The 14,038-nt window shown below is 36.5% G+C and overlaps 1 protein-coding gene across 5 annotated transcripts in view; it reads right to left on the reverse strand.

Annotated features, from left to right (window-relative positions):
• Positions 1 to 3,792: 3,792 nt before the first annotated feature.
• The window catches only part of FASTKD1 (FAST kinase domains 1), a 36,248-nt gene continuing 26,002 nt past the window's right edge, over positions 3,793 to 14,038 (reverse strand). For all 5 annotated transcript variants that reach the window (XR_015147326.1, XM_086356573.1, XM_086356584.1 and 2 more), the window contains 6 exons: positions 12,042 to 12,170; positions 11,206 to 11,337; positions 10,726 to 10,839; positions 6,360 to 6,498; positions 4,588 to 4,702; positions 3,793 to 4,042 (listed from right to left, as the gene is read on the reverse strand). Coding sequence is in view for 4 of the 5 variants with exons in the window: in XM_086356573.1 (XP_086212699.1) it covers positions 3,947 to 4,042; positions 4,588 to 4,702; positions 6,360 to 6,498; positions 10,726 to 10,839; positions 11,206 to 11,337; positions 12,042 to 12,170 (725 nt within the window). In the remaining variant the exon portion in view is untranslated. The remainder of the gene's footprint in view (positions 4,043 to 4,587; positions 4,703 to 6,359; positions 6,499 to 10,725; positions 10,840 to 11,205; positions 11,338 to 12,041; positions 12,171 to 14,038) is intronic.

Consider the following 14,038-nt stretch of genomic DNA (forward strand, 5'->3'; position numbering starts at 1 on the left):
TCATCGCTTATGGGTCTCATGTGCTTTCACAGACATGTTTGACTTCTAGCCTTACATGTGTTATTTTCTGAGAGGTCTGACTTGGAACTGACTTGGAGTATTCCATTATTACTTGTTAAGCAACTGCATAAAAATATGAATGTTCATATTCATAAAATAAAGCTATAGCTTTATTTTCTGCATCATAAATATGGGAACATTCAATAAAATTCAGTTTTACTATGGATCTCTGAAGTATAATCTTGAGTACTTTTCTATATTGAACTGCACCCTGAGTATACAATCAGCAAATCCCAAAGGTGGGAAATTACAGGTTATTTAGCAGATAAATTGTTAAGAAGGAGAGATGCTAATAGATTAAGACAGACTTAGAAGCAGGGGTAGGAGGGACTTCCCTGGCAGTCCAGTGGTTAGGACTCTGCACTTCCAATGCAGGAGTCTGGGGTTTGATCCATGGTTGAGGATCTTCCTGAATGCTACATGGTGTGGTCAAAAAAATTAAAATGCAAAAAAAAGAATGTTTTTAAAGATTAGGTAGAGAAAAATAAGGTAGGGGTGGGGAATTATGATGTCTAGAGATGCAAACTTGGGTGACAGAATTACTAAGGGGAAGTCTTTACTATAAGAACATGACTGGTGCTGATAGAATTACTAAGGGGAAGTCTTTACTATAAGAACATGACTGGTGCTGATAGAATTACTAAGGGAAGTCTTTACTATAAGAACATGAAAAGTCTTTACTATAAGAACATGACTGGTGCTGATAGAATTACTAAGGGAAGTCTTTACTATAAGAACATGAAAAGTCTTTACTATAAGAACATGACTGGTGCTGATAGAATTACTAAGGGGAAGTCTACTATAAAAGCATGATAGTGGTTACTTTGTGGGGGAGAGTGCTGATCTATGTAGACATGAGATTAAGTTGTAAAAACAATGCTTTGGGATGATGTTTTAGAATAAATAACTGTTCTAGAATTAGGTAGTGGTGTTGGCATAATCTTCTGAGTACACTAAAAACTGACTATATACTTTAAAAAGTTGGATTTTATGGAATATATATCTCAATCAAAAAAAAGGGACACTTTTATTTATAACAACCAAAGTTATTTAGATAGAAAAATCATCAAACAGAAATATAAGGACATAAAACCATTTGCATCAGGCAGCCTAGGGAAAGGGAAGTAAGAGATGTACACGAAAAGTCAGATTATGTGTAACAGTAAGTAAAAGGTACCTTAAGGGTCATTTAATCAAGATTTCCATGTATGAATATATTAATTATACAAAAACTGGGTTTTAATTTATATCCAAAGGAAACCACTTATAACCCTCATCAGCTTAATCATTTAATTCTAAAAGTTGGACAGTAAGATATTTCAACCTACTTGGGGGTTTAGTTCCTGTAATCATTTGCTTGGGAAATAAGACACACTCATGAATGTGGATAACAAGCACTTAGAACAGGATTTCAGCAAACACAAATGAACATCATGAGGAAATTCAAAATGAGGGAGATGGGTTACAAGGAGACATTTTTCATTTGCTTCCAATTCTGATTCTGTTTTTCAAAGAAGGTCCTGTGAAGTTCACATTTTGGAGCTCAAATCATGCACAGTAATTGGATATTTTAAACAAGTACTTCAACTAAGCCTAAATTAAATATCAATGGACCAAAACACGCGCAGGTCACATGTTCTAAAGCTATGCTTAAGATTCAAGGCACTCTGGCTAACAACTTGTTTTGGGACAGAATGAATTTAGAGGGTCACAGAGTTGAAAGATGAAGTTTCAGATGGCCAATGACTTGCACCCCCACCAAGTAGCCTGTGGGTAGTTACAATATGGCTTTCTGCTAAGCACACATATTTGGAATAAGGGTTAGGGAGTTTATCACACAGTAGGCTCTTAGTAACTGTGTTATGAAATAAATATAAAAAAAATAAAAAAATAATTAAAAAAAAAGAAATACATATACGACAGAAAATCATTATTCCTTCAAAATGTATGGGATCAGACCAGGTCAAGATTGGCCTACTTTGGGGGCCTCCTGGTGGCTCAGTGGTAAAGAATCCACCCACCACTGCAGGAGACACAGGTTCAATCCCTGGTTTGGGAAGATCCCACATGCCACAGAGCAACTAAGCCTGTACGCCAGAACTACTGAAGCCTGCGTGCCCTGGAGCCCTAGTGCTCCACAACAAGAGGAGCCACAGCAATAAGAAGCCCAGGCACTGCAACTAGAGAGTATTCCCCTGCTCACTGCAACTAGAGAAAAGCCCTCACAGCAATGAAGACCCCAAAATAAATAAATAAAAAGTTCTTAAATAAATGAAATAAAAGTTTTTAAAAGATGGATCTACTTTCACCTTAGCTACGACTCCCTTTCTTTGCTTCCATTTGTAAGAAAACTATCTCCTCCCACTTTTTCTTGAAGCAGTCAAGCTTTCATAGCCACCACGTCACCAAATCTACTCTTTTCAAGGCTAACAATGATTTGCATGTTACTAAATTTAATAGACACTGCCCAGTCCTCATCTTACCTGAACCATCAGCAGCATCTGGCTCTTTCTCTTCTTGACTTCATGTTGGGGCGTCAGGACTTCAATCCTCAGACCTCTCCTCTATTCACACTCTCTTCTAATCACATTTTAGCGACTCCATCATCTCATCACATTAAAAACTGCTGTCCCTTACAAATTTATAACTAAGGCCTGGACCACTCCCATGACCTCCAAATTCATTTATTGAATTGCCTGCTTGATATCTCCTCTTAGATGTTTAAAAGGTATCACAAACTCTGTATGTCTAAAACCAAACCCATGATCTTCTCCTACCCACCCCCTCCTTCCTCTTTTCATAGACTTCCAATCTCAGTCAATGGCAATGGCATGCTTTTAGTTGCTCAGGACAAGAACTTAGAATTATCTTTGACTCCTTTCTCTCATACCTCATTATCCAATCAGTGAGCTAGTGATGTTGCTTGTGCCCTCAAAATACATTAAAAAACTGACAATTTCTCGTTACCTCCACTGCTACTACTCTCTTCAAGTCACTTCTTGTCTGGATTACTGCAATCACCTTTTAATGGATTTCCCTGCTTATACAGTTGCCCCACTGCAGTTTTTTTTCTCATCAGCTAAACAGAGTAGCAAAAGTGATCCAGTGAAAATACGAGTTTTTATTTCTTTACTAGGAACTCTCCAATGGCCTCTTATCTCAGGGTAGCCAGGAAGTAGTATATATTTGACACTGTTATCAATCTCACCCTTTCATATACTTCTAACCTCCACCTCCCACTTGTGCTCCAGCCACGGTAGATTCCTTGTTATTTTCAAACATGCCAGGAATACTTGCACTTACTGGTCCTTCTGCCTAGAGTTCTCCACTCCCAGATAATTCCTTGTGTCTTGACTCATATATCACCTCAGTGAGTCTTTCCCAGATTACCCTATGTAAATTATACCCACCCACAATATTCCTATCACTCCCCCACCAAGGTTCAAATTTTTCTCTACAGTTTTCAATATCATCTAAGATATTGATATAATGAACTATATTAATTTATTGTGTTTAACTCAACCCATGAAAGATGTACTGTACTAACTCCAGTATACCCAGTATCTAAAATAGTAATTGGAACAAAAAATAATTAAAATAAAAAATAAAATAGTTCTTGGCACATAGTATGCACTCAAGGAATGAACGGTGAACTATTTAAGTTTCCTAAAAGCTACATGTCTTTTATATTAAGAATTTTAAAGTTTCCAAACTAGACAGTAGAGAAAATACTCAATTGTAAAATGTCTGTTAATTTTAATATTCAATTGACCTAGAAATCAGACAGTTCTACATTATTACTTTTTAATTGAGTCAAGCCACTTAATTAAATTAACTCCAAATGTGACACAACATGATAACAACTAATTTTCAGTAAAAGCTACAATCATGATTTGCCTTCTCCAAATATCCGTTCTCTCAGATAGTCCATCCGAGCATCCCTTGTTGACAGTGCCATGGAGTTCCATTCGAAATGAGGGATCTGTAAAAGAAGTAACGTAGTCTAAACGAAAGCTCGAAAGCAACAACAAAAAAGATCAGCGAAGGCTTCTAAGAATACTGAAAAGAGCTGTAAGACCCTAAGACATTAGTTTACATAAGCATAGCCTTTGAACACTTTTTGGAAGGTTGTCCTTCATGACAACAGCTGGAAGACCCTTTTCTGCCTCAAAGTTTTCATGCTCCTAGTTCCTACAATAGCAAGAATGGACGCTTTTTCCTATGTGACTGTCCTATATTTATACACTAGCCTTTTTCTCTTATAACTCCATCCATCTCCATAGAGCCTCTCTTCATTGTAAGATAAATATAAAAATCAAGAGATTGTCTAGAGACAATTTAAGAACTGATTTTTATTTGCTATTCTTCAAAAAAAAATGGAGAGTATTCTATTTCAGAGATATTTTAATATAGCTTTTCTTAATATTAAAAAAAAGGTAAATCTATAACTTTCACCTTAAAAGAGGATACATGTAAAACCAAAGACTCTGGGGTTTTTAGAGGCTGAATTATATAAGTATTTCATACCTGAATCACATGATAGCCCAAAATTTCCAAATGTCGTTTTTTCATAGCAGATTTTCCCTTTAAATGAGGGATGTTTCTACAAAATGCTCTTGAATCCAAAAATTCCAAAGCGATCCTATATAAGAAAAATAAATATTTACTTCTGAAATTAAAGTGAGAAACTGAGTAATTACAAACATTTCAGAAACAAGGTGTATCCTTATAAACTAAATAAGCCAACTGAGTATGCTGCTGCTGCTAAGTCGCTTCAGTCGTGTCCGACTCTGTGCGACCCCATAGATGGCAGCCCACCAGGCTCCGCCATCTCTGGGATTCTCCAGGCAAGAACACTGGAGTGGGTTGCCATTTCCTTCTCCAATGCATTAAAGTGAAAAGTGAAAGTGAAGTCGCTTAGTCATGTCCGACTTCAAGACCCCATGGACTGCAGCCTACCAGGCTCCTCCATCCATGGGATTTTCCAGGCAAGAGTACTGGAGTGGGGTGCTATCAATGACAGGTAATCCTGTTCATTAGATTAAACCAAATTATAGTATCTACATGCTTTCATCTGTGTTTCTCTGTCCTGCATATATTTATTATTCACCTACCATATGTAAGGTACTGTGAGAGACATAAAAAGACACAGCTTATAGTCAAATGTATTAAAAAGCAGAGACATCACTTCGCTGACAAAAGTCCATCTAGTCAAAGCTATGATCTTTCCAGCAGTCATGTACAGATGTGAGAGTTGGACCATAAAGAAGGCTAAGTGCTGAAGAATTGATGCTTTTGATCTGTGATGCTGAAGAAGACTCTTGAGAGTCCTTTGAACTGCAAGGAGATCCAACCAGTCCATCCTAAAGGAGATCAGTCCTGAATATTCACTGGAAGGACTGATGCTGAAGCTGAAGCCCCAGTATTTTGGCCACTTGATGTGAAGAGCTGACCCACTGGAAAAGACCCTGATACAGGGAAAGATTGAGGGCAGGAGGAGAAGAGGGTGACAGAGGATGAGACAGATGGTTGGATGGTATCATCGACTCAATGGACATGAATTTGAGCAAACTCCAGGAGATAGTGTAGGAAAGGGAAGCCTGCCATGCTGCAGTCCATGGGGTTGCAAAGAGTTAGACACAACTGAGCAACTGAATAACAACAAATAGTCAAACAAAGAACATAAGATATACAGCACATAACTGTAATTCAGTGTACAAAGCAGCTGTGTGGTTTTCAGAAAAGTATAGAGGCATGGGAGGTCCAAAGAAGAAGATACTATTTATTTCCAATGAGGACAGTGGGAAGGTTAGTGCTTTAGAGACTGCTCAGCTTTCGACCGGAGAAGGCAATGGCATCCCACTCCAGTACTCTTGCCTGGAAAATCCCATGGATGGAGGAGCCTGGTAGGCTGCAGTCCATGGGGTCCCTAAGAGTAGGACAGGACTGAGCGACTTCACTTTCACTTTCCACTTTCATGCATTGGAGAAGGAAATGGCCACCCACTCCAGTGCTCTTGCCTGGAGAATCCCAGGGATGGGGGAGCCTGGTGGGCTGCCATCTATGGGGTCGCACAGAGTCGGACACGACTGAAGTGACTTAGCAGCAGCAGCAGCAGCTTTGGACATGAAGGATGGAGATTCAGGCAGAAAGCACAACAAAAGCTAAGGTATGTAGGTAGAATTTGTGACATATATGAGGAGTATATTCTACCATAAACAATCCTTGATAGTTGAACTCATTACATTGTGTCAAATTTAACATTTAGATAATAAAATCTGAAGCTAAAAGAAAGTTACTTTTCAGCTCCTGGTGGCAGTCTTGATCCAGCTATTTGAGTATTTGATTCCAAGTGTATTTTTGGCAGTTTTTCCAAAGTTGTATTATGGCTTCCATAAGGAAGAGGGTTTCTCCTTTTATCCAAGATACACTCAAAGTCTATAAGGAAGCACAGGAATCAACAATATGAATCAGGTAAATTCTTATAGGTAAAATTTTAAGATATATCTTAAATATTTACACATGTATATAAAGACACACCCTCACAAACATGATGAGGTACCTCTCTAATTATCCAACTTCTTTCATTTATTTATTTATTTAGGCCACACCATGTGGCATGCAGGATCTTAGTTCCCCCTCCAGGCATAGAATCCACGTTCCCTGCTGTGGAAGTGCAGAGTCTTAACCACTGGACTGCCAGGGGAAGTCCCTATCCAACTTATTATATGATCCAAGAGCACCTCGTTGAAAATTGATCAATAAAAATCAACCAGTAAGTATTACCAAACTACTGGTTAACATGAGGGCTACAATTAGCACTGCATTAAACCAAATCACAGCTTCCTTGGTAGCTCAAACAGTAAAGCATCTGCCTGCAATGCAACCCAGGTTTCACCCCTGGGTTGGGAAGATCTCCTGGAGAAGGAAATGGCAACCCACTCTAGTACTCTTGCCTGGAAAATCCCATGGATGGAGGAGCCTCGTAGGCTACAGTCCATGGGGTCACAAAGAGTTGGACACGACTGAGCAACTTCACTTCACTTCAAGCCAAATCACATTAAGAAGTTTTATCTCAATCCTTTTAAATCTCTTGTTCACAGTCTGAGAAGCTAAACCAACTCATCAGAAAATTAGCAGAGACAAAGATTCAGGCAAGCATCCTGTCTTTCCTGTATGAACTGTACATCGGGTAACTAAACAGCTGACATAGGAAAGTTCTTTTTAGACAAAGTCCAGCTAATAAATGCAGAAGAAATGATAGATGCACAGTATCATTACTTTGCTACCCCTGACGAATGATGCATTTAGATAATAATTTAAATGGCTGCTAAAATCATTAGGTGACAAGCTAAGGAGCAAACTTCCTAATGGAGGCACTGATGACCTACAAACACACTGATGAATCTTAATATAATAATAGTAAGACAACTAGAATTGTATGTCTTATGATAAGATGCAATAAGCACATACCACTTATGAAAGAGCTGGCAAAAAAAACCATCCCTACTGTCCCCAAACTAACCTGGTTGAATAATCTAGTCAAACCTCTAGATCTAACTATTGGTTTACAGGAAAAATGGGGGATGCAGGAGCATGTTGAATGACATCACAGAACTGCAACTGGAAAAGTTCAAAATATGAAAAAACAAAAAACTTATTTTCAATAAATAAACTGTAGAAGGAAAAAAGAAAGGTAGAACTTAAAAAGACAGATTATCCAAAGGTAAAATTTGGATTCCAATTTTAACAAACAGTAAAATACAACATATACAAGATAATGGAGATAAGATAATGGAGATAGTTAAATGTTGATAAGCAATATAATATTAAGAAATTATTATGAATAGTTGTAGAGATGAAAATGATGGCACTATGGTTATATATCCTTTTAGATATACCTTTTGAAATGATATATTATCTGTGATTTGTTTGGAAAGGATCAGGTGGGATTCTGGTTAGTGAGTATTGATCATTTTTAATGCTGGATGAGGGTTCATTATACTATTCTCTCTATTTTTGTATACGTATACTATTCTATTTTTGTGTATGTATTTTAATTTTTCCCATAATAAAAACAATGATAAAAGTATTTAAACCAAGAAAAAAAGAAAAATGAAAAAAGAAACAAGGAATGAAAAAGAGTGGATTTAATTACCTATTCTTAAGGGAAACTGAGGCACTGAAGCATCTTCAAGTTAATTATGAAACATGAAATATACTTTTTTCAGTTTTAAGAGAATGAATTCTGGAGCTAGAATGCATAAGTCATTCTGGCTTTGCCATTTGTCAGCTATATAACCTTGGGCAAACAACAATGTCTCTGGGCCTCAGTTTCCTCATCTATAAAAAAGAGTATTTGCAAAACTTAAGGGGGTATAATAAGCTTATTATATATAAAGCACTTAAGGGCTTGCCTGGTAGCTTAGTGGTGAAGAATCTGCCTGCCAATGCAGGAAACATTGGTTTGATCCCTGGTGTGGGAAGATCCCACATGCAACAGAGCAACTAAAGCCATGCACCACAATTACCAAGCCCATGTGTTCCTAGAGCCTGTGCTCACAACGAGAGAAGCCACTGCAATAAGAAGCGCACACACCGCAACTAGAGAGTAGCCACGCTCACCACTGTTAGAGAAAAGCCCGTGCAGCAACAAAGACCCAGCACAGCCAAAAATAAATAAATAAAATTTTAAAATAAATAAAATAAATAATGTCTAACATAATAATCAATATGTGAGTGTATTAATTACTATTGTTGTTATATGAAATTACAGCATTGTTTGAGAGATGCACATAGCAGCAAAAAACCTTAGTAAACTATAGCATACTCATTCAATGAAATATATACAGTTACTAAAAAGAATGTTGTATATTTGTTGACATAGAAAAAATATTCACAATATATAAACAAAGTTGGGCTTCCCTGTGGCTCAGCTGGTAAAGAATCTGCCTGCAATGAAGGAGACCTGGGCTCGATCTCCGGGTTGGGAAGATCCCCTGGAGAAGGGAAAGGCTACCCACTCCAGTATTCTGACCTGGAGAATTCCACGGACTACTACTACAGTCCATGGGGTCACAGTCAGGCACGACTGAGCGACTTTCACTTTCATTTCACCTTTAAAGTCACATACTATAAAAAGTCATTTTGGTTTTAAAAAATCAGAATTTTTTAAGATACATATTGCTTGTACACATGAAAAAGTACTCCTTGTAAAATTTAGAAAGAAAACAAATGTCATTAAAAATGAAAAAAAAAAAAAAAAAAGCCAAAAAGAGAAAAACAGACACCAGAAGCAAACAGTGGTTGTATCATGGGTGGTTTTCCTTTTTTAGGTTATCTGTCCCTTCTCTATAAGCATGTGTTATGTATCATATAAGTAAGTGTTTTCTTCCCAATCTTAGTACCATTGTACTAAGTGGTACTAAATGATAATCATACCATTGTATTAAATGGTACTAAATGGTAATCATACAATTGTGTTAATTATACCATATCTTTACAAATATTACCAATTAAATCTTATTTTTAATGACACATATATTTTCACATAAAAATAAGCTACTTGACAACATAAGGTATTAATACAAATATGAACTGGCAATACAATGGGCTTGGGACATAATAATCCCAGTTTCCTGTTCAGTTCAGTTCAGTCGCTCAGTTGTGTCTGACTCTTTGCGACCCCATGAATCGCAGCACGCCAGGCCTCCCTGTCCGTCCCCAACTCCCGGAGTCCACCCAAACCCATGTCCATTGTGTCGGTGATGCCATCCAACATTCTCATCCTCTGTCATCCCCTTCTCCTTCTGCCCTCAATCTTGCCCAGCATCAGGGTCTTTTCAAACGAGTCAGCTCTCTGCAACAGGTGGCCAAAGTATTGGAGTTCAGCTTTAGCATCAGTCCTTCCAACGAACACCCAGGACTGATCTCCTTCAGAATGAACTGGTTGGATCTCCTTGCAGTCTAAGGGACTCTCAAGAGTCTTCTCCAACACCACAGTTTAAAAGCATTAATTGTTTGGCGCTCAGCTTTCTTCACAGTCCAACTCTCACATCCATACATGACCACAGGAAAAACCATAGCCTTGACTAGATGGACCTTAGTTGGAAAAGTAATGTCTCTGCTTTTTAATATGCTATCTAGGCTGGTCATAACTTTCCTTCCAAGGAGTAAGCGTCTTTTAATTTCATGGCTGCAATCACCATCCGCAGTGATTCTGGAGCCCAGAAAAATAAAGTCAGCCACTGTTTCCACTGTTTCCCCATCTATTTGCCATGAAGTGATGAGACTGGATGCTATGATCTTAGTTTTCTGAATGTTGAGCTTTGAGCCAACTTTTTCACTCTCCTCCGTCACTTTCATCAAGAGGCTCTTTAGTTCCTCTTCACTTCCTGCCACAAGGGTGGTGTCATCTGCATATCTGAGGTTACTGATATTTCTCCTGGCAGTCCTGATTCCAGCTTCTGCTTCCTCCAGCCCAGATCAAACCTATGCTCCCTACAAGTGGAAGCACAAAGTCCTAACCACTGGACTACCAGGGAATTCTCTGAAAATCTTCAAGATAATGAAATAATTTTTTTAAATTTTTTAAATTCCAGCTGATGAGATGATTCTATTTAGTCTGATTTTCTGAAAGTTGTTAATAACCTACCAAAGACTTACCTACTGTGTAGTAATAAGGTGTAAGAACGGAGGCTTTCACAAAATTGATTCCTCCCAGTACCTCTGCTAACATTTTATAAATCTGCTGTTGTGCTCCATTCATGCTGCCAAAATCTTCATGAAATAAAAACAGTTAGTTCACTTAAAATAATCAGTTTTTGAACGAAAATCATCCCACATCTACAAACTAAAAAATAAAGATTAATATTTCCAACAAGAGCCTTGCTGTACTAATAATACCATATGCAATGACATTAAATTCAATACAAGTTCTTTGGCTCTCTCCCAAAAGAGGTTTAGTGTCCTAAATATTAAGAAATTTTTATAACACAAATTTCATCTACAAAATGTTTCCATTAAACAAGTTATGGCACTCTTGGAATTCTGGTGTCATGATAGGTTCAACAATAAAAACCGTGCACTACCTAATAATGTGCTTTAGAATTAAACTTTACTTTCTGACCCAAAGAAAACTCAAACCTTTATTATAGTGTTGTTGACAGAAGCGGTCATGAAACCACGGAATCTGATATTCAGGACATTCCAAGCAGACTGCTCTATTTAATTCCATAAGACGAAATTGGACCTTCATATTTAGAGACGAATATATAACTGAAATTTTAAAAATACATTAATAGACTTTGAACTCAGCAAAGACAATTCATTTTTCACACTCATTTATCCCATTAATGACTGTAACTTTTATTTTTTATATATTATAAACTCATTTCACTTGTATATACATGTTCTATATTTTTAAATTATTACACTCAATGTGATCATTAGGACCAACATCTATGTTGTTCTCCCTAATTATGAATGTTAAAACCATATTTTTAAAAATACTGCCAAAGAATATTCATTGACCTAATATTCCACATTTAGCAACTTATCCTAAGGAAACAAAGATAAGGACAATGTCAGATTCTATAAACAAAAAACAAACTAATGATATCAAAAAAAAATGTAATGGCATGGAAAATCTTTCAAAATATAGTTCAATGATAAAAGGCAACAGACAAAAGTCAATATATATATAATTCAAATTTTGTCTTAAAACATATAGATATATCAACATATATATATGAAGTCAGGAGACATAAAAGAAACATTCTAAAATATTAAAAACGGCAGTTTCACTTGGTGGTAAGATTATGAATAATCTTTCATTTTCTATTTTATACTGTTCTATAGTCTACAATAATAAACAAAAAAAAAATCAGTATGAACATTTAAACGCTTAAGTAGGTAGGCAGAGCTGAAACTTGGATTTAAATATAAGTGATAATGTATTAAATTAAATTGTTGATACATACGTTCAAGTTGAGAATCTAATCTAGCTAAGAATTTGATGTTAAAAATTGCCTTCAATAGGTCTTCGGGAAAATACTGAAGCGTGGCCAAAGAGTAACCAAGAAACACTAACACGAGAGGATCCAATACACCTAAAACAAAATTACAAAAAAAATTTTAAATGTACAGCTGCTTCACATACATGTAAATACATACTGTATTCAGTAAAACCAGGTTTTTAAAAAATGATACGAACACAGCCTTGACAAAATTAATCTATACTGTCACAAGTAAGGATGGTAGTAAAGTGGTTACCTTTGGGTGGGGGAAGAACAAAAAAGAAAGCCAGGAAGGTTACCATGCTCTTGATAACATTCTATTATTTTTGATCTGAGTACTGATTTCTTATATGATTCAATTTCTATAAATCCACATACACTATGTATATATGCGTGTGTATATATATATATGCACATATATATGTGTATATATATATAAATGATGTATAAACATGTCTGCATTATTATTATACTTCCAATAAAGTCTTTAAATTGCCTTGAAAAGAGAAAGACTGGAAACAAAAGGTCATACTACCAAGGCATCAGCCACTGCAACCACCTACAACAGTGCACCCGGAGGGGAATTCAGGATGAAGAAAAACTGGACACTGGCCCTAGGTAGCTAAGATTCACATCAGAGGAAAAATTTCAGTGAGCCCAGACTCTTGTATTTTATCACACATAGAAAAGCACTAAAATCACTAACTTGAGATGTCTGGTTCTGTGATTAACAATAACTTTTGATGTTCAAGTACACGTGTTTGTTTTTGGTTTTGTTTTTCAATAAAAACTCCTATATATCATGGGGAAAAAAAAAAGAAACAAAAGGTCAGTAAAGTATGTAAAAATAAGAAAGGCCACCATTCTCTATATACTGATGATAATATTGCTCAGACTGTGTGGAGAATCACACTTTGCAAATATTACCTCATTTAAAACCTCACTTTAGTGTATAAAAGGAATGCTTATTATCTCCACTTTATAAACCAACTGTACTGAAGCACAGAGAAGTTTAACGACATGCCTCAGCATGATTGGCTAGTGGAGGGTGAGATTTAACTTAGGAGAGTCCATCTCTGGAGTCTGAACCGCTGGGCTATGCTGCTTTCTAGGGCTCTCAGACCCCCAGGCCGAGGACAGACACATATGAAAATCGGGTCTCATCTACCACCTCCTCCATGACCGGTCAGCCAGCACCACACTGTGTATCCCAGAGGACAAGGCTTGCAGTTATTTACCTGATTTGCCTTATCCAAGAGGAATTTCCTTTCTCTCTTTCTTTTTTTTAAATTTTTTATTGGAGTATAGTTGATTTACAATGTTGTGTTAGTTTCTGAGGTACAGCACAGGGATTCAGTTATATATATATATATATTAAAAAAAGAGATTATATACATATATTCTCTTCTTTCATACTCTTTTCCATTATAGTTCATTACAATACACTGAATACAGTTCCCTGTGCTATATGGTAGGAATTTGTTTATATACTTTATATATAGTAGTTTTTATCCACTAATCCTAAATTCCTAATTTATCCCTCCCACCTCTTTCCCCTTTGGTAACCAACCGTAAGTTTGTTTTCTATGTCACGAGTCTGTTCCTGTTTTGTCAATATGTTCATTTGTATGATACTTTAGATTACCCATATAAGTGATATCACAGGTGATATTTGTCTTTGATATTGATATTTGTCTTTCTCTGCCAAAAGACATTTCTGATGAGAGGGAAGGGATCACCTAAAATGCACCTGTAGCAGCAAATGTTCTTACAAAGGACAAAAAAAAGATGTTAAATCTTCCAATTGTTTTCCTGAGGTTATTTAATAAAGCAAGATCAAGTCACAAACAAGGTTACGTGATGATCTACCAGCAAAACTGATCTGTCAAAACGAATGTTTCTTTAAAATAAAGAAAAGTATCATTCCATAAATTACTTAAAATTCTGCTTTAGGTCTCCAA

This window comes from Bos grunniens, chromosome 2 (assembly GCF_055505025.1).
Source record: "Bos grunniens cultivar Pamir isolate PY7600 chromosome 2, Bosgru_T2T1.0, whole genome shotgun sequence".
NCBI classification, from domain to species: Eukaryota; Metazoa; Chordata; class Mammalia; order Artiodactyla; family Bovidae; genus Bos; species Bos grunniens.